General features: G+C 36.8%; 1 protein-coding gene across 1 annotated transcript; it reads left to right on the top strand.

Annotated features, from left to right (window-relative positions):
• Positions 1 to 1,466: 1,466 nt before the first annotated feature.
• On the top strand, positions 1,467 to 20,679 carry Prp8 (pre-mRNA processing factor 8). Its single transcript, XM_067264971.1, has 41 exons — positions 1,467 to 1,586; positions 6,617 to 6,873; positions 7,436 to 7,604; positions 7,678 to 7,842; positions 8,681 to 8,896; positions 8,974 to 9,186; positions 9,256 to 9,381; positions 9,623 to 9,728; positions 9,801 to 9,991; positions 10,077 to 10,196; positions 10,273 to 10,462; positions 11,128 to 11,382; positions 11,454 to 11,663; positions 11,736 to 11,852; positions 12,288 to 12,494; positions 12,571 to 12,734; positions 12,812 to 12,938; positions 13,010 to 13,202; positions 13,450 to 13,637; positions 13,701 to 13,939; positions 14,011 to 14,157; positions 14,232 to 14,442; positions 14,521 to 14,637; positions 14,709 to 14,956; positions 15,025 to 15,204; positions 15,282 to 15,417; positions 15,494 to 15,663; positions 15,787 to 15,916; positions 15,993 to 16,139; positions 16,213 to 16,373; positions 16,453 to 16,644; positions 16,718 to 16,955; positions 17,028 to 17,156; positions 18,455 to 18,568; positions 18,650 to 18,823; positions 18,901 to 19,094; positions 19,173 to 19,364; positions 19,438 to 19,627; positions 19,703 to 19,983; positions 20,060 to 20,262; positions 20,330 to 20,679. Exons 2-41 carry the CDS (start codon positions 6,642 to 6,644, stop codon positions 20,482 to 20,484), a joined length of 7,137 nt encoding a protein of 2,378 aa, XP_067121072.1. The 5' UTR covers positions 1,467 to 1,586; positions 6,617 to 6,641; the 3' UTR covers positions 20,485 to 20,679.
• The last annotated feature ends 627 nt before the right edge of the window (positions 20,680 to 21,306 follow it).

The raw sequence follows: 21,306 nt of genomic DNA, 5'->3' as shown, positions 1-21,306 counted from the left end.
AAACTTTGTGACACCCCAATCGTGGCGCCGTGGCACCCTAAGGTGCCGCTGCAGCCCGGTTGTAAAACACTGCTCTAGTAGGTGGAGTTTATAACATTTTATGTGACACTACAAGTAAGAGGTGGAGCACGTTGCAAAAGGTAAGGTTTGAAAAAAAACCCCAATCTCTTTATTAGTAGAAAACTAACAGATTAATGAAGAAGAATACCCAAAATTGGTAAGTTGTACCAACAAATTTTGGTGGAAAAATATTGTCATTAATGGTATGTTATAGCGAAGAAGGAAATCTTCAGCTATCAGTTATATCATTTAATGCTTGTGTTACGTATTTATAATATTGGCCGCATTCAGCAGACTCACAGTGTAACTGACTAAAGGTGTTTCAATCGATAGCTTTTATATAACACTGGGTCTACTGAACGATGAGTAACGTAGGCATTGGAACAGAGGCAGCCATCATTGATCAGTTGCAAAAGGTAGCTACGTAAATGAAAGACACTATTAAATGTGACGTCAAGACACCACAGTAGCACGAAAACAGCGCTCCCGTAGAGGGCATTCATCAGAAAAATACTCAACAGTTCCAGAACCGTTGAGTCTGCTGAACGAAGCCAATTACAATAGTTAAAGGTTACGTACGATAAGGTAAGTTTGTGCAACATTTATTTCAAATCAATTATTTTATTAAAAAGCGATCGGTGGTTGTTGTTTAAAGCATTGCTTCTAAATACGAACAAAACGAACTTGTAAAGCACTCCGCCCCTTGTGTCGCGTGAAACGTTGCAAACATTGCCTATTAGATTGACGTAATGATCGGGTATATCCTCGTAAATATATTAATATTTGCTGGCAGATCGCGCGGGTCGCGTTTCTTTATTCCGTAAACCTAATGAAATTTACGTTTTTATGACATATATTTTTTTTTTACATAAACGAGATTGCTTTCGCTAACATTTGGACACTGAGAGAGTGGCTTTTAATTATACCGAGTAAACCTAAAATCGGCGAGGGATGGGCCAGACGTATCCGTGACGAATCACACCCCGAAAAATTTCCGGTGTCGGCCGCTCGGATTCGATCCCGGATCCCCCATAGCGGCACTCCTGCTTTAACCGCCTCGGCGAATGACAGAGGAGTAGATAATTAAATAACTTATTTATTTTCTTCTATTAATAAAAAGAATTAGAATTACTAAGGCTATTAATAAAAATAAACCGAACTGAAGTTTATCATTTTTTAAAATAAACAAAAATTATTTTTAATTTATGTCTATGAATTTTTATCGTTCAAAAAGAAGCGATCCATAGACATCAGAAAAAAAATTCGAATAAAGTTTTTTACAAAATAAATTCGACAAAGAGATATACTTTTAAGTTTAAAATTCGAAATAAATTATTTTTAATTTAGAAATTTAGTAATTATCTATTTACGCAACGTATTTATTATATTTTATTTTTCATGATCTACCGCAACGACAACAAAACGTAGTGTTAGTTTATACAACTGACGTCGGCCATATTTGTTTTCTCGTTTTGTGTCGTCGACGAATACAATGCGATAAAAGTGAATAAATCTTCGTAAAAAAGGTTAGAATTCGAATGACACTTTATTATAAATGTTTATTTTATTCGTTTATGACGTTAAATTTAACGTAAAGGCTAAAATAATTTAATTTAACATTATAACGTGCCCGGCATTGTACAAAGGCAGTAAGTTGAAAGCGTGGTTTATGACTGTTTAAGTATAAAAATTTAAATTTCCCTTGCATAATAAGCTGATTTTATGTATTTTACAGCCTCGAAATTTCATTATTCATTGTTTATTATGATTGACGATTAAGGTAAGATCATACAAGAATGCATAATATATGCTAATGAGGGTAAAACTGCAGTCCTGAATGAGGGACTCTTCCTCAATTTTAGACCCCCAGACCGGTGCTTCTCAATGTTTCTTGTGTTGCGGACCCCAAAAACCCCACACCACAAAGGACCGTGGACCCTTGCGGTGTTTGGGTATTTTGACGTTACTTCTAGTCTTGCATTTCTTGTAGTCCGCAGACCATTGGTTGAGAAACACCACACTGTATGACCAAGCTATGGACTTACATGGTTCTGATAAGGTTCTGACTGTCTTGTACCCTATTTGGGTTTTGTGTGTCTGGATGATCTTTAGTTATCTGCTAGTTATAACATGTCCGGTGAGCACCACCACTTTTTCTGTGCTACTCTATCCTGCGCTCTTGTTTTTAGCTCCTTGTAACTACTCTCTTTTGTCATCTGCCATTTTAATTCTCCTTCTCCTTAGGACTTCCTCATTTCTCACCTTACTACTCCACGTATTTGTAATCATCATACTATGTTCATTACAGAATTCAATCAACCTTTCTCCTCTCTTGTTCCTGCTTCCCAATCCATGCCTTCCTATGATATTTTCCTCTCGTGTTTCCCATCACAGCATTTCAATCTCCTGGTAACAATAGACAGGCATTTCTTTCTTCTGTTTCCGTAATTTCTTCCACCTGTTTGTATATCCCCCTACCTCTTCATCTGAATGAGTAAGGGAATATACCTGAACAAGTACCAGATCTTTTGGTTCTGCTTGAATTCTGACCATTATGATTCTGTCGTTTATGTAATCAACTGTAATTACCTGGGATTCAAATTCACTTTTCAGTCTTCCATTCCATTCATTGCTTTCCTTCCACCTGAAAAGTAAAGCTTAATATTGTCACTCACTAATTCTTCAGAGTCTTTTCATTTCATTCTTCAAATTTTTCAGCCTTCCTTAAGGTCCTTGCATTTCCAGTTCCTATTCTTGAGTGTCTCTGTGGGGGATTTTTTACAAAAGGAAGCTAGACAAGGATTACATGATACATAATAATACATTTAATATATTAAAAAATTTTTTATAACTTAAATGGTTGATTGTTGGTTACAAGTTGACAACAACACTAAAGAAAATATTGGGTAATTGACTGGATAGAATCCATTTACAAGGGTTAATGTACTGTACAGTAAGACCCCGCTTAACGCGGGGGATGCGTTCCTAGATGACAGAGCGCTAAACGAAACAGCGTTAAGCGGGGTCTTACTGTATTAGGTAAAATAGAGGAGATTAATAAAACAGCTATAAAGTAAATAAAGTTTAAGACATTACAAAATGGTATAGATTGTTGTTAGCTGTAGATGGGTAGAAGATACGAGGTGGGGGATGTTTAAAATACCAAAAGAGTAAGCTAAGTATTTAATGTTACATAAGGTAGAGGTGGACTGAGTTCGGATCACCCTTAAGTTTACTGTTGCATCTACGGGTGCGTTTGCTTCCGAGCTAAGTTTACCGTCAGCATGCTCAACCTGTATACTTTTGTCCGAGCGCCACACCGATTGGCGTTTACTCTAGAGTAGCATGGCATCATTTTTAACGGAATTAGTAAGCTTGGAGTGCTAGCTGGTTCGGTGTCCAGCTTTGCGCTAATTCAATATGGCTGCTCCCATGAAAAAATGACTTTCTTTTATAAAGAAATGAAAATGGAATGGAATTTCATTTGAATAAAAATTCTTGTATTTCAATTTGCATTTTAGGAATTTCAAAAATAAATACTACTACTGTTTTCATTGTAGTAAATACAGTACATTAAAACGTAAATAAAAAGAATATTATAAATTACGCAATGAAATTTTACAGTTTGATTAAATAGCGATGATATACTATTATTTACGATATACATGTACAGTACATGTAATAATAATTGAACAAAATCATACAAAGAATCTTTTATACGAATACAGTATGAGTATTTGTACTTTTGTTCAAATAAATGTATCAATTGAGATATTGAGAGAAATATTTTGAATTTGTTTCGTCGGTAAAATATCGAGATGAGTGTTTACTGACCAAATGTTCTGAAATTTTTAAGATCTAACAAACATTGCATTTGCAATGCCATCACACTTTGTTGTAGTTTCTTCACTTCCTTCCTTGTTCGTCGAAATAATCTACTTCTAACGCATCATAGTTTGTATACAAATATTGTGTAGAATGCATGCCCCAATAATTGTTTTCACAATCGTTTGACATGTCTCAAATTGTTAGCAGTCTGAACCTTTCAAGATGTGCAAATTAACACTCAATTTCATTTCTACATTTTGATAGTTTATTATTATATAATATTTGTACGCTGTTGAGATTCCCATTATCTCGATATGGCTTTAGCAAACATTCAGGTAGGTACTATCACCCAAGATATATGGCCGTAGCCGAAAATCTGTCATGTTTACTCTGATGCAATGCCGATTGTCGGAAAACACGGGCATCATGCACTGACTCAGTGTCACCTACGTAGCAGACTAAAAATACCATTTTGTCATTACAAATTAAACTTATACTTATTTCCGTTGAAATAAGTTACCGCTTCTTCGCTCGATGTCTTAATAGCCATATGCTTTTCATCAATATAGCCTGTAATTCCAGGGAAACCAGATTGGGTATAAAAAAGACAATCCATTGTTTTTGCAGCATCCTGCTGTGACGGCCAAGAGATTATTTTTCATTTTCATTTAACGCTAAGAGAAAATTAACAACCTTATTTAAAATATTCCGCGCAGTCTGTCTAGACGTATTAAAATGATCACCGATACCCCTAGAGAAAAGAAAGAAAGAAAAAGAATATGTTTTGTATTTAATATCAATTACTTGTCGATTTTAAGTTTAGTTACGCCGTAAAAGAGCAACGTCGCATCCATTCACTGGGTAAAACAATTGCATTAAATATGTATTATATGTATAATTTGCTATTTTCTTATATACTGCATTTGATTTCATATATTACTTCATATAAACCAACCCGAATGATTCTCGATTTGCCAATGTCCGTAGGCAGCGTAAAAGCTGCTTTTGAGGAGACACGAGTCGTCTTCCGGGTGCGGAAATTTTTTGTCTAAAATTGGGCTTATTTTTTAAAGGAGACTCTCAAAAGATTCTGTTGTAAGTCTAAAATGCCGTTTAAAATCGGTTGGATTATAAAGCGGTACCATCTCTTCAACAAAAGTTTCTATCTATTTTATGGATCTTTCTTTTAATTTTTATACAGTTATATACATAAAAAAATCATCCTCGTCTGATTTAAAATCAAGCAATTCTATCTGTAACTTAACATTTAAAATAGCAGCTTTGATAATATTATTGATGCAGGAAACCGCCATATTTTGCGTTTACTTTCGAACTGGACAAGCAAGCGCGCATACACGTGCTAACGACGTCCCTTCCGGTGTTCAGAAGTAGCACTACTAGCTCAGAAGTAAACGCGCACTATATGGGAAGGCAGAATAACTTCACCAGTTGGGGACCATCTGAGGGAGGTGGGTGCGGGATGGAACCGCTTGTGGATGCTATCTGTTAAGAAGGTGTGGTATCCAGATGTCGCTAATAGTTAGACCGTTGTTTAAGTTCATTTTATAAGTTTTTATTTTAGTAATTTTCAAATGTACAAATAATTTCCTTTCTATAATATTTTTTCCTTTCCTTGGTATTTTTAGATTATTGAGTGAAATCTCGCAACCTTCACTGTCACGATGTATGGCTACTGCAATAAATTTAATAACGCTAATTGCAGAATTAGTGTAATTAAATTTAATAGCACGTGAATGTTCTTTTAGCCTGATTTTTAGGGTTCTTCCGATTTCATCTATGTATTGGTAATTTGGTTGGCAGCTGCAGGATATTGTATACACAAAGGGATGCAAAAGTAGGTATACGGTTGCAAATCTGAGAAATACAAATGTTTTGTGTTCATTATTATTATATTTTATTAGTTTGTGTTCCTTATTTGTGATTTAATTTGTACATAAAAATGTTTTTTCTTACTATTTTCTCCCTGTATGTTTTTTTTCCATAATAACGACTGTATACCTACTTTTGGACCCACCTCAGCCGAGTCCGCATAAGTCGTCATAGGTATAACTTGACACCGTCGGTTAAGTAGTCAGTTTTCTGTGGTCCTGGCCAACTTACATAGGCATTAATGTTAACTCTGGTTTACTTGATACCATTTAACTTGAGGGTTTACAGTTTTTCTTAAAAATTATCATCTTGTGACATCTGCCTTACACAATTTAAATGTCCATTGCAATGCTTATTAATCAAATAACAAGTCCAATTTATTATCGGGCCACATTTTGTCCAATTAAATGCATAGATGCTGCATAATACGAGCTAAAGGTAGATGATTTTCAGTCTTATTCTTGTGTTAAATTTATTAATTTGAAATATTCTGTAAGAAGAGATCGATCCGAAGCAGGACTCTAACCTGCGACTTCGGCTCACTTTGCAGTTGTGTGGTTGTGCGGAACTGATTTCATCTCTCATAGAAAATAAAATATAAGCCAAAATGTATGTATTTTACCACTTCTATTATAAATTTTATGTTAATAATGACATTCAACATGCATAATTTGACCTCGTGTGTTTACAGAGATTTGACTGTGTAATTCAATTGAAACAACCTGCCGAAAGAGGTCATTGTTAATCCAATATAATCTATTGTTTTTCTATAGCTAATTTCATCGATAAGACTTATCAAGCTAATTTGAATAACTAATAAAAACGTTTTTTTTTTCAGATAATTAGTATTTTTCATCTTCAACATGGCTTTACCTCCATTTATGTTGGGTCAGCCCTACATGATGGGCATGTTGGCCCAACAGCAGGCGGTGGCGGCCGCACAGTTGGCCGCCCAGGCCCAGGCCCACCAGGCTCAGGTACAGGCACAGGTTCAGGCTCAGATTCAATTACAACAGCAGCAGCAACAACAACAGAGCGTGCAGGCCCAGCAGCAGCCTTCGGAATTGTTAACGGAAGAGAAGTTGCAAGAGAAAGGTAATGTTTTTCTCTGACTGCACTTAAATAACAACTAAACCTCGACACTGACCTTTAAAAATGCAGCTTTTTTTAAAGATTAGTGTCGAGGTTTGAAAAGGTAACTTTGTCATGTTTCTGTTGACTATATTTTTAAGTAGTTTTCAGAACAGAAATTTATGACATGTCATTTAAAATAATTGACGTGTAGAAGGCCATTGCAAGGCACTAGTGCATTAAGGTATGGGGCTATCCATAAATTTGGCATCTGGGGTTCCAGCACAAATGAGGAATGGAAAAGGATACCACAATTCATATCATCAACAATAAATTATAGGTTTCAGACTGGTTTTGAGCCATAAACTGATGTTCATTGCCAAAATTTAAATGAATTATTTTGATAAAATAAAGAAAATTAAAGCTTCTCGCGGCAAAGATCTGACAGTTCCGAAAGGAAATATCCCCGATTGCAATCGGCACGTGAAAAGTTAAAATAAAATGAAATACGTTAATGTCATTTTTATAAGTTTATTGGTTAAATTAATATTTTCGGGGCGAATTACTTAAAACTGTATTATTTCAGCACGCAAATGGCAACAGTTACAATCCAAAAGATATGCCGAGAAGCGAAAGTTCGGTTTCGTGGATGCCCAGAAAGAAGAAATGCCGCCGGAACACATCCGAAAAATTATAAGAGATCACGGCGACATGAGCAGTAGAAAATACCGTCACGACAAAAGGGTTTATTTGGGGTAAGATGTGCATCTTTTTTAGTTTGTTTTGTGCCTTATTGTTTATTAATTATTCTTACATTTTATATTTCAGAGCATTGAAATATATGCCTCATGCCGTATTAAAATTATTGGAAAATATGCCGATGCCTTGGGAACAGATAAGAGACGTCAAAGTGTTATATCATATAACAGGCGCCATAACTTTTGTCAATGAAATACCTTGGGTTATCGAACCCATATATATTGCTCAATGGGGGTAAGTCTAATTAGTACTTACATTTTTGAATTTGATTTTTACTTGACAACATCGTATTTTTCATCCGTACAAGATCAGAACTATGCATTCTTGTGTGGTATTTTGACGGAACCTGCCTTAGCAGGTGCCGAATTTTTCTCGGCAGCTGTCCGAATCCCAAACTCTTTCTTTATGTTTGAAATATGTCCGAGACGAACACAATCGAGATTTGATGCTGTTAAGGCTGGTTTTTGCTATAACAGAATCTGTAGTGGTAAGTGGGAAAGCCACAAGATTGTACCTCGGTGGAAAAGTGGCATATTGACAAGCTGTGTCAAGCTTGATTTTTATCACAACAGCAAGTAGAAAAAGTTGAGTATTGTTATATACATTGATGTCGTCCATCTTGGTTTCCATTAAGTCGTCAGACCTTTGCATGCATGGATACGTCATCATCTTGACTTTCTCGACTAAATAGATGCTTCACCAGCATTTCGTGAGTAATGAGAACGACACTTCAACTTGTGTATGTAAGTGAGAACCAGCTTTAACACTAAAAGAGCATGCCACATGTTTAAGTAAAGAAGTGTACTAATTCTCATCAGTACAGACTCAGTCCTGGAACTTTTGGATTTTACCTTCTAGATCTAATTTGGATTCTGAAGGCTAAATTTTACAGTTTATTAATTCTTTAGCATTCAAAAGTATGTTTGTTATTGGATATTGTTAGACTATAAGATAAAAATAAGACAATCTAAATTAGAAATTTAGCATAAATGTAAATATTATTTATAAAAACAAAAATTAGAGAAGAATTAATTGTGATTAGTATAATAAAATTGATTTATTGTAAATCCAGTTCCATGTGGATAATGATGAGAAGAGAGAAAAGAGACAGGCGACATTTTAAGAGAATGAGATTTCCGCCATTTGACGACGAAGAACCTCCGCTCGATTATGCCGATAACGTCTTGGACGTGGAGCCTTTGGAGGCCATCCAAATGGATCTGGATGCCGAAGAGGATGCGGAAGTAACAAAGTGGTTCTACGATCACAAGCCATTAACTGAAACAAAGTATGTGTCTGAAATTTCATTAAGTTTTTGAAAATTACATCGTTGAACTTGTATTTTAATCAAAATTCTTTATTTAGACACGTAAATGGATCCACCTATCGTCATTGGAATCTTACTCTGCCCCAGCTTGCCACCCTGTATCGTCTGGCTAATCAGTTATTAACTGACTTAGTAGATGATAATTATTTCTATCTCTTTGATCTGAAGTCATTCTTTACTGCAAAAGCTCTCAACATGGCCATCCCCGGCGGTCCAAAGTTCGAACCGTTGATTAAGGATGCGAATCCGGGGTATGTTAAGTCATTGTTTAGTGAAAAGATTATTATAAATATATAGTTAAAGTTTAAATTTAATTTCAGGGATGAAGACTGGAACGAATTTAACGACATTAATAAAATAATCATCCGTCAACCGGTGCGGACGGAATATCGGATTGCCTTCCCTTATTTATACAACAACCTGCCGCATTATGTTCATCTGTCGTGGTAAGCTTTATGTTCCTTTAATATTAAACTTGCATTTATGGTAGTGATTAAATTCACACTTAATCATCATTCTATGTAATAAAATAGCATAGATTGTCTCAAAAAGTGTGAGAGATTAAGAAAGGTGGTCGCGTATTGGCAGATAGCCTGAAGGAATGCTTTAAGGCCGCTGAAGCCATCTACATTATATAGATATTAAGGTCGTTTATGAATATTTTTAATAATGTGTCGCTTAAAATAGGTATCACACTCCGAACGTTGTCTTTATCAAGACTGAAGATCCTGACTTGCCCGCATTCTATTTTGATCCGCTCATAAATCCGATTTCTCACAGGCATGCGGTTAAGGTGAGGTTTTAAACTTACTTAAAGCATAAATTTGTATATCTGCGAGAGTAATCTTGTGATGTACTATTCTAGGGAATGGAACCACTACCAGACGACGACGAAGAATTTGAACTGCCAGAAAATGTTCAGCCATTCCTCCAAGATTGTCCTCTTTATACGGACAATACGGCCAATGGCATAGCACTTCTTTGGGCTCCGAGACCTTTTAACCTACGCTCTGGAAGAACTCGCAGAGCGATCGACGTCCCCCTCGTTAAATCTTGGTAATTTGTAACAGTAATTTTTGAGGGTTTAGCTTATTTAGGAAATTTTAATTTAAGAATTGAATTCATTATAATTTTCTGCCAGGTATCGTGAACACTGTCCACCGGGAATGCCCGTAAAAGTTAGAGTTTCCTATCAGAAGCTATTGAAATATTACGTCTTAAATGCTCTGAAGCACAGACCTCCAAAACCTCAAAAGAAAAGGTATCCTTTATTGAATTTTCAGCTTAAAAATTATAAATTTTAACACTATACTAAATCTCGTTCTCAATATTTCTAGATACTTATTCCGTTCTTTCAAATCGACAAAATTTTTTCAAACCACCACTTTGGATTGGGTGGAAGCTGGTTTACAAGTGTGTAGACAAGGTTATAATATGCTGAACCTGCTCATTCACAGGAAGAACTTGAATTATCTTCATCTTGATTATAATTTCAACCTGAAACCTGTGAAGACCCTCACAACAAAAGTAATTTTTCTGACTTTTTTTTTAGTTTACTTTAGAATATTGCAACTTAGTTTAAATTCTTGGTTTAAACTGGTAAATAATTGCTAAATTAAAGAGAATGGAACAGAAAAGAAAATGACACATTGTATCCGCGCTTCTTTCGCTATTAGAGTTGGTTTACGGCAACGGTGGTATGGTTTTGTGAGTTACGGTGCATATTCGTGGAGTTCAGAGTTCTATGTTTGCCATTCTCTGCTCTGCTGCTAGATGTGGAGCTGTAGATGCACACTTTGGGTCTATTCACACAAATTGAAAGTTAAATAATGATTGGCACTGCGCCAGGTTGGCCACCAGCCACAGTTTGATTATAAATTGTGAGTAGGATTCTTGTCAACTCTAGCGACGGCTAGCATCTCTGCTATCGTCAGAGTAGAAACCAGCCTTTAATTATGGAAATTGATATTTCAAACTGATGTATTGCAAGAATGTGCATATGTCCTCTAATTATTTGACGTATGAACACTGCAGAAGAAAAACAGAAAATAGATTCATTCTCTTCTCTATTCTGTTTCCACAAAGTACGAACAGAACTCACTCTGTTAACTGTTACAGAATTTTCATGCTTATATTTAAATACATAACTGTAATGCAACACTCTCATATCTAATTCGATCCTTTGTTTTCAGGAAAGAAAGAAGTCTCGTTTCGGAAATGCATTCCACTTGTGTCGAGAAATTTTACGCCTGACAAAACTCGTAGTCGACAGTCACGTTCAATATCGCCTGAATAACGTCGACGCCTTTCAGCTCGCCGATGGACTACAGTACATATTTGCGCATGTTGGACAACTCACTGGAATGTATCGATACAAATATAAATTGATGAGACAGATTCGAATGTGCAAGGATTTGAAGCATCTTGCCTACTACCGTTTCAATACCGTAAGAGTTGTCTAGAAAATTTATAATTTATTTAATTAATGCATTTATTTAAAGAACGAAATACATTTCAGGGGCCCGTCGGAAAAGGTCCGGGATGTGGATTTTGGGCTCCAGGTTGGAGAGTGTGGTTATTCTTTATGAGAGGTGTCACTCCGTTGTTGGAAAGATGGCTTGGGAATCTATTGTCAAGACAGTTTGAAGGACGACACTCAAAAGGTGTTGCAAAAACCGTTACGAAGCAGAGAGTGGAGAGTCATTTTGATTTGGAATTGAGGGCTTCGGTACGTCATATAATTTATATATTTAATTTTAAGAAATGTTGATAGATTATTTTAATGAATTTTTCTTCTTAGGTTATGCACGATATAGTGGACATGATGCCCGAAGGCATTAAGCAGAATAAAGCTCGTACAATACTGCAGCATCTTAGTGAAGCGTGGCGTTGTTGGAAGGCCAACATTCCGTGGAAGGTATGATTTATGAATTTATTATAGTGTATGCTCCAGTTATGTCAGTATGATGCGATTGCTACTTCATTAGGCACATTGAAATTAAGTTACTTTTACTTTTCTCTGCCTTATTTATCAATTAGCATTATGTGGTACGACAAGATAAGAGTTTGTCAGAGTGGCTTGCTCGAGTGTTTGAAAACAATTTTTAAATATCAAAAATGCAACAAAGTCAATTTTATCTGAACTTGTTATATCTAAATAGTGTTTTCTCTTGTAATTGGTGTGTTGTACAATGAAATGCCATGTTTATATTCAATGTTGGTGTCAGTAAGGAAGGACTCTGGTACTGCACTTTCCTTCCTTATTGACACTGACATTGCACTTTCAGTTTTCCATAAAATTATGTTCTGAAGTTTTAAATTATAAAAATAGAAAATTATTATTTGAATGTAGGTCCCAGGATTGCCAATCCCCATCGAAAGTATGGTCCTTAGGTATGTCAAGATGAAAGCAGACTGGTGGACCAACACGGCACACTACAATAGAGAACGTATCCGACGAGGTGCGACGGTGGACAAGACGGTCTGTAAAAAGAATCTCGGAAGGCTAACACGTCTGTACTTGAAAGCCGAACAAGAAAGACAACATAACTATTTGAAGGTGAAGATTTAATTTTCAAATTATATTCCAATAAATTGTTATGATGTAAAATTAATTTATTTACGTAATTTTACAGGATGGGCCATACATCAGTGCCGAAGAAGCTGTTGCCATTTACACGACAACGGTCCACTGGCTAGAAAGTAGAAGGTTCTCACCTATTCCGTTCCCTCCTCTTTCATATAAACATGATACAAAGTTACTCATTCTAGCATTAGAGAGGTTAAAAGAAGCGTACAGGTAATTCTTGTCGATAATTTTTGTGTTTATAGTTGGCTTCTGTCATAGTTCTCTCATACATCTCGATGTTCTTTCAGCGTTAAGAGTAGATTGAATCAGTCTCAGCGAGAAGAATTAGGTTTAATAGAGCAAGCATATGACAATCCTCACGAAGCTCTGTCACGTATTAAACGTCATCTCCTAACCCAGAGAGCATTTAAAGAGGTAATTACACTGAAATATTTTATTCTGTTAAATAAAATATAAGCCAAATATTTTGCTATAATTTTAATTAGGTTGGAATAGAATTTATGGATTTGTATAGCCATTTGATTCCGGTGTACGACGTCGAGCCATTGGAAAAGATAACAGATGCTTACCTGGATCAGTATTTGTGGTACGAAGCCGACAAGCGACGTTTGTTTCCGCCTTGGATAAAACCGGCAGACTCGGAGCCTCCTCCTCTTCTAGTTTATAAATGGTGTCAAGGTGTGTATCTTCATATACATGCATATATAACATATACTGGTAGTGTCAAGTGATTGTTTTGCCACTTATTAACGAGATCGTGTGGTAATAACTCCCAGAGTGCCGCAATTTTCTTTTACTTGGTTGATGTGCCACATCATTCAACCATTCCCAAGAACTATTTTAGCACTACCGGCATATACTTATACAGACCACATTATACAAATTTTTAATTCTAAAATATTTTGGTTTTTTTTAAAAAAAATAGGTATAAATAATTTACAAGATGTATGGGAAACTGGCGAAGGTGAATGCAGTGTTATGTTAGAATCTCGTTTTGAGAAGATGTACGAGAAGATCGACTTGACGCTCCTAAACAGACTTCTCCGTCTCATTGTCGATCATAACATAGCCGATTACATGACGGCTAAAAACAATGTTGTGATCAATTACAAGGTAAATATCTTACTTAACAATTATGTTTATTAGTAATTTCCGACTAATGTGATTATTACGCAGGATATGAACCACACCAATTCTTACGGCATCATCCGAGGATTACAGTTTGCATCTTTCATCGTCCAGTATTATGGTCTCGTGATGGATCTTTTGGTGTTGGGTCTGCAAAGGGCGAGCGAAATGGCGGGACCGCCGCAAATTCCAAACGATTTCTTAACGTATCAAGACATTGTGACGGAAACAGCACATCCGATTAGGTTATTTTCACGTTACATTGATAGGATCCACATATTCTTCAGGTAATAGTTTAAATCGTTATCTGTTTTCAGAATGATTTTCTCCTTAAATCTAAAAGGTAAAACAATTATAGATTCACAGCTGAAGAAGCTCGTGACTTAATTCAGAGATACTTGACTGAACATCCCGATCCCAACAATGAGAATATCGTTGGATATAACAATAAGAAGTGCTGGCCGAGGGACGCTCGCATGAGACTGATGAAACATGATGTAAATTTGTAAGTAGTATTTGTATTTGCAAACCCAATTGTGACGAGTTGGAATTTTAACACGAGTTGATGAAACTTTTCAGGGGCAGAGCCGTTTTCTGGGATATTAAAAATAGATTACCCAGATCAGTGACTACAATTCAGTGGGAAAACAGTTTTGTATCGGTATACAGCAAGGATAATCCGAATCTGTTGTTCAATATGAGTGGATTCGAATGCCGTATTTTGCCAAAATGTCGAATGACACACGAAGAATTCACTCACAAAGATGGAGTCTGGAATCTTCAAAATGAAGTTAGTGCAAAATTTTTGAGTGTTTTTGTTTTCAATTTAAACTTTTTTAATTTTTTTAACCAATCGAACCAATCCTAGGTAACAAAAGAAAGGACTGCACAGTGTTTCCTGAGAGTCGACGATGAATCGATGCAAAGATTTCATAATCGTGTACGCCAAATACTGATGGCGTCAGGCTCTACGACATTTACAAAAGTTGGTAAACTTTCTAGAGGATTTGAATGAATATGGATCTTGTCCTAAATTACTGTTGTTTTTATGTTTAGATTGTCAACAAATGGAACACTGCTCTGATTGGTTTGATGACATATTTTCGTGAGGCTGTAGTAAACACTCAAGAACTTCTGGATTTATTGGTGAAGTGTGAAAATAAAATCCAGACCAGAATAAAGATTGGCCTGAATTCAAAAATGCCAAGCAGATTTCCGCCCGTCGTGTTTTACACGCCGAAAGAGTTGGGCGGATTAGGAATGCTGTCCATGGGTCATGTTCTCATTCCGCAGTCTGATTTAAGGTTAGTGTTGTCATATTGATTATGTGTTACCGTCTTAAAAAATACACTAATGTAATCTAAACGAACAGGTGGTCGAAGCAGACAGATGTGGGAATCACTCACTTCCGGTCAGGAATGAGCCACGATGAAGACCAGGTCATTCCCAACCTGTATCGATACATTCAACCATGGGAAAGCGAGTTCATCGATTCACAGAGAGTCTGGGCCGAGTATGCGTTAAAACGTCAAGAGGCACTGGCACAAAACAGGTAAAACATGCATTAATTCTTTCGGTTGTATCTTTGTTTGCAGTCGACAGATTAAACAGTTTTATTGTTTTATAAAGACGCCTCACGTTGGAAGATTTGGAAGACAGTTGGGACCGCGGAATTCCACGTATCAACACACTGTTTCAGAAAGACCGACACACGTTGGCATACGACAAAGGATGGAGAGTACGAACCGACTTTAAACAATACCAAGTAAGTTTATTTTTTAGTTGATTTATAAGATAATTTGTATTTGAATTTGCATCAATAAATGCTCTTTATAACTAAGGTTCTGAAGCAAAATCCATTCTGGTGGACTCATCAGAGACACGACGGTAAATTGTGGAATCTAAACAATTATCGGACTGACATGATACAGGCTCTTGGTGGCGTAGAAGGAATTTTAGAACATACTCTTTTCAAAGGAACATATTTTCCTACTTGGGAAGGTCTTTTCTGGTGAGTATGGAAAACTTGAAGTAGTTTGGCTCGAATGTATACGAGCAATACAATATTTACAAGTTCTGTAATTAATCTACGATCTGTTATATTTAAAAATATAAAAATTTTTCTATACGACAGGGAGAAGGCTAGTGGATTTGAAGAATCCATGAAGTACAAAAAATTGACCAATGCCCAACGATCGGGTCTCAATCAAATTCCCAATCGACGTTTTACATTGTGGTGGTCTCCCACCATTAACAGGGCAAATGTAAGTGTTTAAAATTTTGTGCATAAAAATAAAATCTTGCTTTCGTTTACCTGTAATTTTTCATTTTTTCCGACAGGTATATGTCGGGTTTCAAGTACAGTTGGATCTGACTGGCATATTCATGCACGGAAAGATTCCAACGTTGAAAATTTCTCTGATCCAAATCTTCCGTGCCCATCTGTGGCAGAAAATTCACGAAAGCATAGTCATGGATTTGTGTCAGGTAACTTTTTACTTAAATAACCGAATCCATATTGAAATTCAGACCCCGCATAATAAATATGTATCTTTTGCAGGTGTTTGATCAAGAATTGGATGCGTTGGAAATTGAAACGGTTCAGAAAGAAACAATTCATCCTCGAAAGTCATACAAAATGAACAGCTCTTGTGCAGACATTCTTCTGTTTGCGGCATACAAGTGGAATGTGTCGAGACCATCACTTCTGGCAGATTCAAAGTTTGTAGTTTTGCATTGTTGTTATTCTTTTTAAAGATCATTAATCTTTGGGTCACTAAAATACTTTTATTGTTTACAGGGATACGATGGACGGTACGACTACCCAAAAATACTGGATAGACGTTCAGTTACGTTGGGGCGATTACGACTCTCACGATATCGAAAGATACGCGAGGGCAAAGTTTCTTGACTACACCACCGACAACATGAGTATATATCCGTCTCCCACCGGTGTACTGATTGCGATTGACCTGGCTTACAATTTACACAGGTTTGTAAAGTTCCAGAATTCTTAATTTTACCACACGAAACAAATTTTTACATTAAAATCTCGTTTTCGATAGTGCGTACGGTAATTGGTTTCCCGGTTGTAAGCCGTTAATCCAGCAAGCGATGGCAAAAATCATGAAGGCTAATCCTGCACTTTATGTGTTGAGAGAGAGAATCAGAAAAGGTCTTCAGTTGTATTCTTCAGAGCCTACAGAGCCTTATCTTTCGTCTCAGAACTACGGAGAGCTGTTCTCCAATCAGATTATTTGGTTTGTGGATGACACTAATGTGTATCGTGTAACAATTCATAAGGTATTGCGTTTTCTTTAAATTTGTATTTTCTGTTTAAAATTTCTTTCTTCAATATGTATTTTATTGTTCTAGACTTTTGAAGGTAACTTGACGACCAAACCCATTAATGGTGCCATATTTATATTTAATCCACGTACTGGTCAGCTGTTCTTGAAGATTATTCACACTTCGGTTTGGGCGGGACAAAAACGTCTGGGACAGGTAAATTTTTTTTGTCAGCACTAGCTGTAAGTTTTTTTGCCACAATTCCAATTGTTAATTTTCGTGTGCATTATGCTTAACCGGCAGTTGTGTGCGGTTTATTTAAATGTTAAAATGTGAAGATATAGCAATTCCCTACCAATTTTTCTTGCATAATTACATTGCGTGTAATTTCCATTCCTCGATGTGTCGTCTTTGCAGGTGCAAAATTTCAACATGCATTGTTTAGTTTACAAGATATTGTTCTGCTTACTGCTACTTGCTATCTGTCTTACAGATAGCAAGTAGCATGAAGGTATAATGGAAACATGGCTAGGTTAGTCAATTTGATGAAAAATACTGCAGAAAGCTAGTAGGTGCACTTGATTGCAGGTTAACCCTTTCCATGCGGTTATACGCCTTTAGGCGTATGTCACGTGACTTGCCGTTAATTCGTGATGCGGCATACGCCTTTAGGCGTAATTAATCAAAAAAAATTCGATTATTTTGCGTTATATTCGATTTTCCAGCGATCTTAGCTCTGATTCGCTCTTCTGTAGGTCGATTGACTTTCTTTAAGCCAAAAAGTGTTTTGTGACCACCCATGGGCCATAAATATTTCGGTAAAATGATGATAAACTTTTACGTGTGGCTTTACGATAACAATCGACTCCGCTCCCTGCCAAGTAATTAGAGACATAGTGTAAATAATAGCAATAACTTCTCCCCCGCTCTAGCTAGAGAGCTGCGGTTTCTTTTATTTAAAAGAAGACAGATGTATCTAACTAAGAAATGTACAAAGTTTAGTGATTTTCTGTAAATTAATTATTTTTTCTTTTGTTCGTAAGCTTCAAATTTTAATATTATTTTAAATTTCTATTAAACTAAAAATTAAACAATCGTAAACTGTGATATGTTCTTAATCAAACACAAAAAACAGATTAAACATAGCGCGATTTTGAAGCGAAATATCACGATTTTAAAAATTATCCAAAAACTGCAAAAAATGTGCCGCATGACGAATTCCACTCAATTATTTGCTGTAGATCACCCGCATGGAAAGGGTTAAATTAAGACAGTGATGAGCATTGACGATAGGCTCAATTAATCATCGTTGTGGTCAGAAGAGATGACGAAACAAGTTGTCAACACCAGATGTCATCAGCTGTAATTTTTTCACTGATGTGCATCGGACTTTCAGTGTTCTCTTTTCGATTAGAGAGGAGAATGATTTGAAAGCATGACCGGACAGACAGCTTTTCTCCGTCCAATGTCCCAAGGACTATTGTATGCAATGTCGCATTTTATGTTTTATTTAGTTGGCAAAATGGAAGACCGCAGAAGAAGTCGCTGCCCTGATTCGTTCTCTACCTGTCGAAGAACAGCCCAAACAGATCATCGTAACCAGAAAGGGAATGTTGGATCCTCTCGAGGTTCGAACTCCTCTTATTTCTAGGAATAACTTGCTCTGTTGCCGCAGAATATGTTTTATTAAGGAATTGTCTCGTCTCTAGGTACACTTGCTCGATTTTCCAAATATCGTAATTAAGGGTAGTGAATTACAACTTCCCTTCCAAGCCTGTCTGAAAGTGGAAAAATTTGGCGATCTCATATTGAAAGCAACTGAACCTCAAATGGTTCTATTCAATCTGTATGATGATTGGTTGAAGACTATTTCGTCATATACTGTAAGTTAATTTTACCGTCGCTTGTTTTTTATTCATGTCCCATAGTTTGATTTATTCACCACTTCCAACTTAAACAGGCATTTTCGCGTCTCATATTGATTTTGAGAGCACTTCATGTCAACAACGAAAGGACCAAAGTCATCTTGAAGCCTGATAAGACAACCATTACAGAACCCCATCACATTTGGCCCACATTGACAGACGAAGAGTGGATCAAAGTAGAAGTTCAATTGAAAGATCTGATTTTGGCCGATTACGGAAAAAAGAACAAGTAAGTTTGATTTTAAGACAACGAGAACTTTCGAATGCATCAAAATAGAGGGCTAATTTATTTGTTGCATTTAATTAGCGTAAATGTGGCATCTTTGACGCAGTCGGAAATCCGTGACATCATTTTGGGTATGGAAATTTCCGCCCCATCTGCACAGAGGCAGCAAATTGCAGAAATTGAAAAACAGACCAAAGAACAGTCCCAACTGACGGCCACCACCACTCGTACCGTTAATAAGCACGGGGACGAAATAATCACTTCGACCACTAGGTGAGTAGTTTTTATGTATGATGTCTACGTGTATAATTGCAAATCATTCTTGCTAATATTTTAAATATTACAGCAATTACGAGACATCGACGTTCTCGTCGAAAACCGAATGGAGAGTAAGAGCCATATCTGCCACCAATCTTCATCTGCGAACCAATCACATCTACGTCTCTTCGGATGACATCAAAGAAACTGGATACACTTACATTCTCCCAAAGAATATCCTGAAAAAGTTCATCATCATATCAGATTTGAGGACGCAGGTGAGTGAATGTCAGCATCAATGTTAGTTACAAAAGATTGTAATTACGCAACTAACGTCATAATGCTGTCTATAGATTTCTGGTTATCTGTATGGAGTCAGTCCGTCGGATAATCCACAAGTAAAGGAAATAAGGTGTATAGTGATGCCACCACAGTGGGGTACCCATCAGACTGTGCATTTGCCAAATATATTGCCCCAACACGAATATCTGCAAGAAATGGAACCACTTGGATGGGTTCACACTCAACCGAACGAACTTCCTCAGCTCTCGCCGCAGGATGTGACAACACATGCGAAAGTAATGGCCGATAATCCATCTTGGGACGGAGAAAAGACAATCGTCATCACCTGCAGGTAAACACAAATTTATTTCTTTAAGGTGGTTTAACTTAAAATATGTTACATAACAATATACGTTAAATAATTTCAGTTTCACACCCGGTTCCTGTTCGCTGACCGCCTACAAACTGACACCCAGTGGATACGAATGGGGTCGACAGAATACCGACAGAGGCAACAACCCCAAAGGTTATTTGCCTTCCCACTACGAAAGGGTACAGATGTTGCTGTCGGACCGTTTCCTCGGCTTCTTCATGGTTCCGTCGCAGGGATCCTGGAATTACAACTTCATGGGTAAGTTTCTTTCTATACATCTGCCAGTATTTTTGGCACATAAATGTAATAACACGTAACTTTCCAGGCGTCAGGCATGATCCCAACATGAAGTATGAACTACAGTTGGCCAATCCAAAAGAATTTTATCACGAGGTTCACAGGCCCTCTCATTTTCTGAACTTTAGTAACCTGGAAGACAGTGAGGGAGTGGGAGCCGATCGCGAGGACCATTACGTGTGAAGCATTTGATACGCAAACAAAACATTATGCACAATGTACACAACCATTTTTCGACGAAGCTCGATTCGTAGTCAAGTCTTTCTTTTTTATTTTAAATACATGTTAAGCATGTGGCTGTGTGTGACCGGTAGCACATGTATTCTTAAACTGTTCCTGCGGATGTATGTATCTATAAATAAAAGTTTTGCTAAAGAATTGTTCTTGCATCTTAGGTGCAATACCGATCAACAGCTTTGGGTTCATTGCATGTAACAGGAGGATCTTCTTGTGCAACTAGAATGAATACTTTTGCAACACTGGAGTCTTGGCAAGTCTAGTGTCTATCGACACTTTCAAACAAGAATCCAGAAGCAAAGTAAGCCCCTCATGTCAACAATGCTAATTCTACGGAATCCACAGTATGCGTTTCCAGTGCCTCTAGTTTTACTGAAGCATGGCCAGTAAAACTAGAGTACATCCCGTATCGAAGCGTAGCCAGTGTCTGCCTTTTTTTTTATCATTGGACAAGACAAAACAGAATTAAAAACATTTTATTTCTAACTGCTTTTTGTACAATACATTCTGGAAAAGAAATGATTTTTACAATAAGATTTTGTATACGTTTACTTGTAGAGTAAGACGGAATGGTCCATACTTCAAACACGTACATACATTAAAAAGTTAAAAATTTGGCCAGGCAAACTGACCGGACGAGGACATGGCAAGTACCGCATGTCCTACAGAATGGCAAAATTGTTACTTTGTCACCAACTTTGGCTCTTTACTGGACGTACGGAGGATGGGGCACGGGGCACGATTTCAAAGTATTGATTATAGAATGTG

The sequence above is a fragment of the Centruroides vittatus genome, unplaced genomic scaffold (genome assembly GCF_030686945.1).
Source record: "Centruroides vittatus isolate TY-2023 unplaced genomic scaffold, ASM3068694v2 contig_202, whole genome shotgun sequence".
Taxonomy (NCBI): domain Eukaryota; kingdom Metazoa; phylum Arthropoda; class Arachnida; order Scorpiones; family Buthidae; genus Centruroides; species Centruroides vittatus.
The sequence above is the reverse complement of the archived record's forward strand: the minus strand, read 5'-3'. Positions and strand labels throughout refer to the sequence as shown.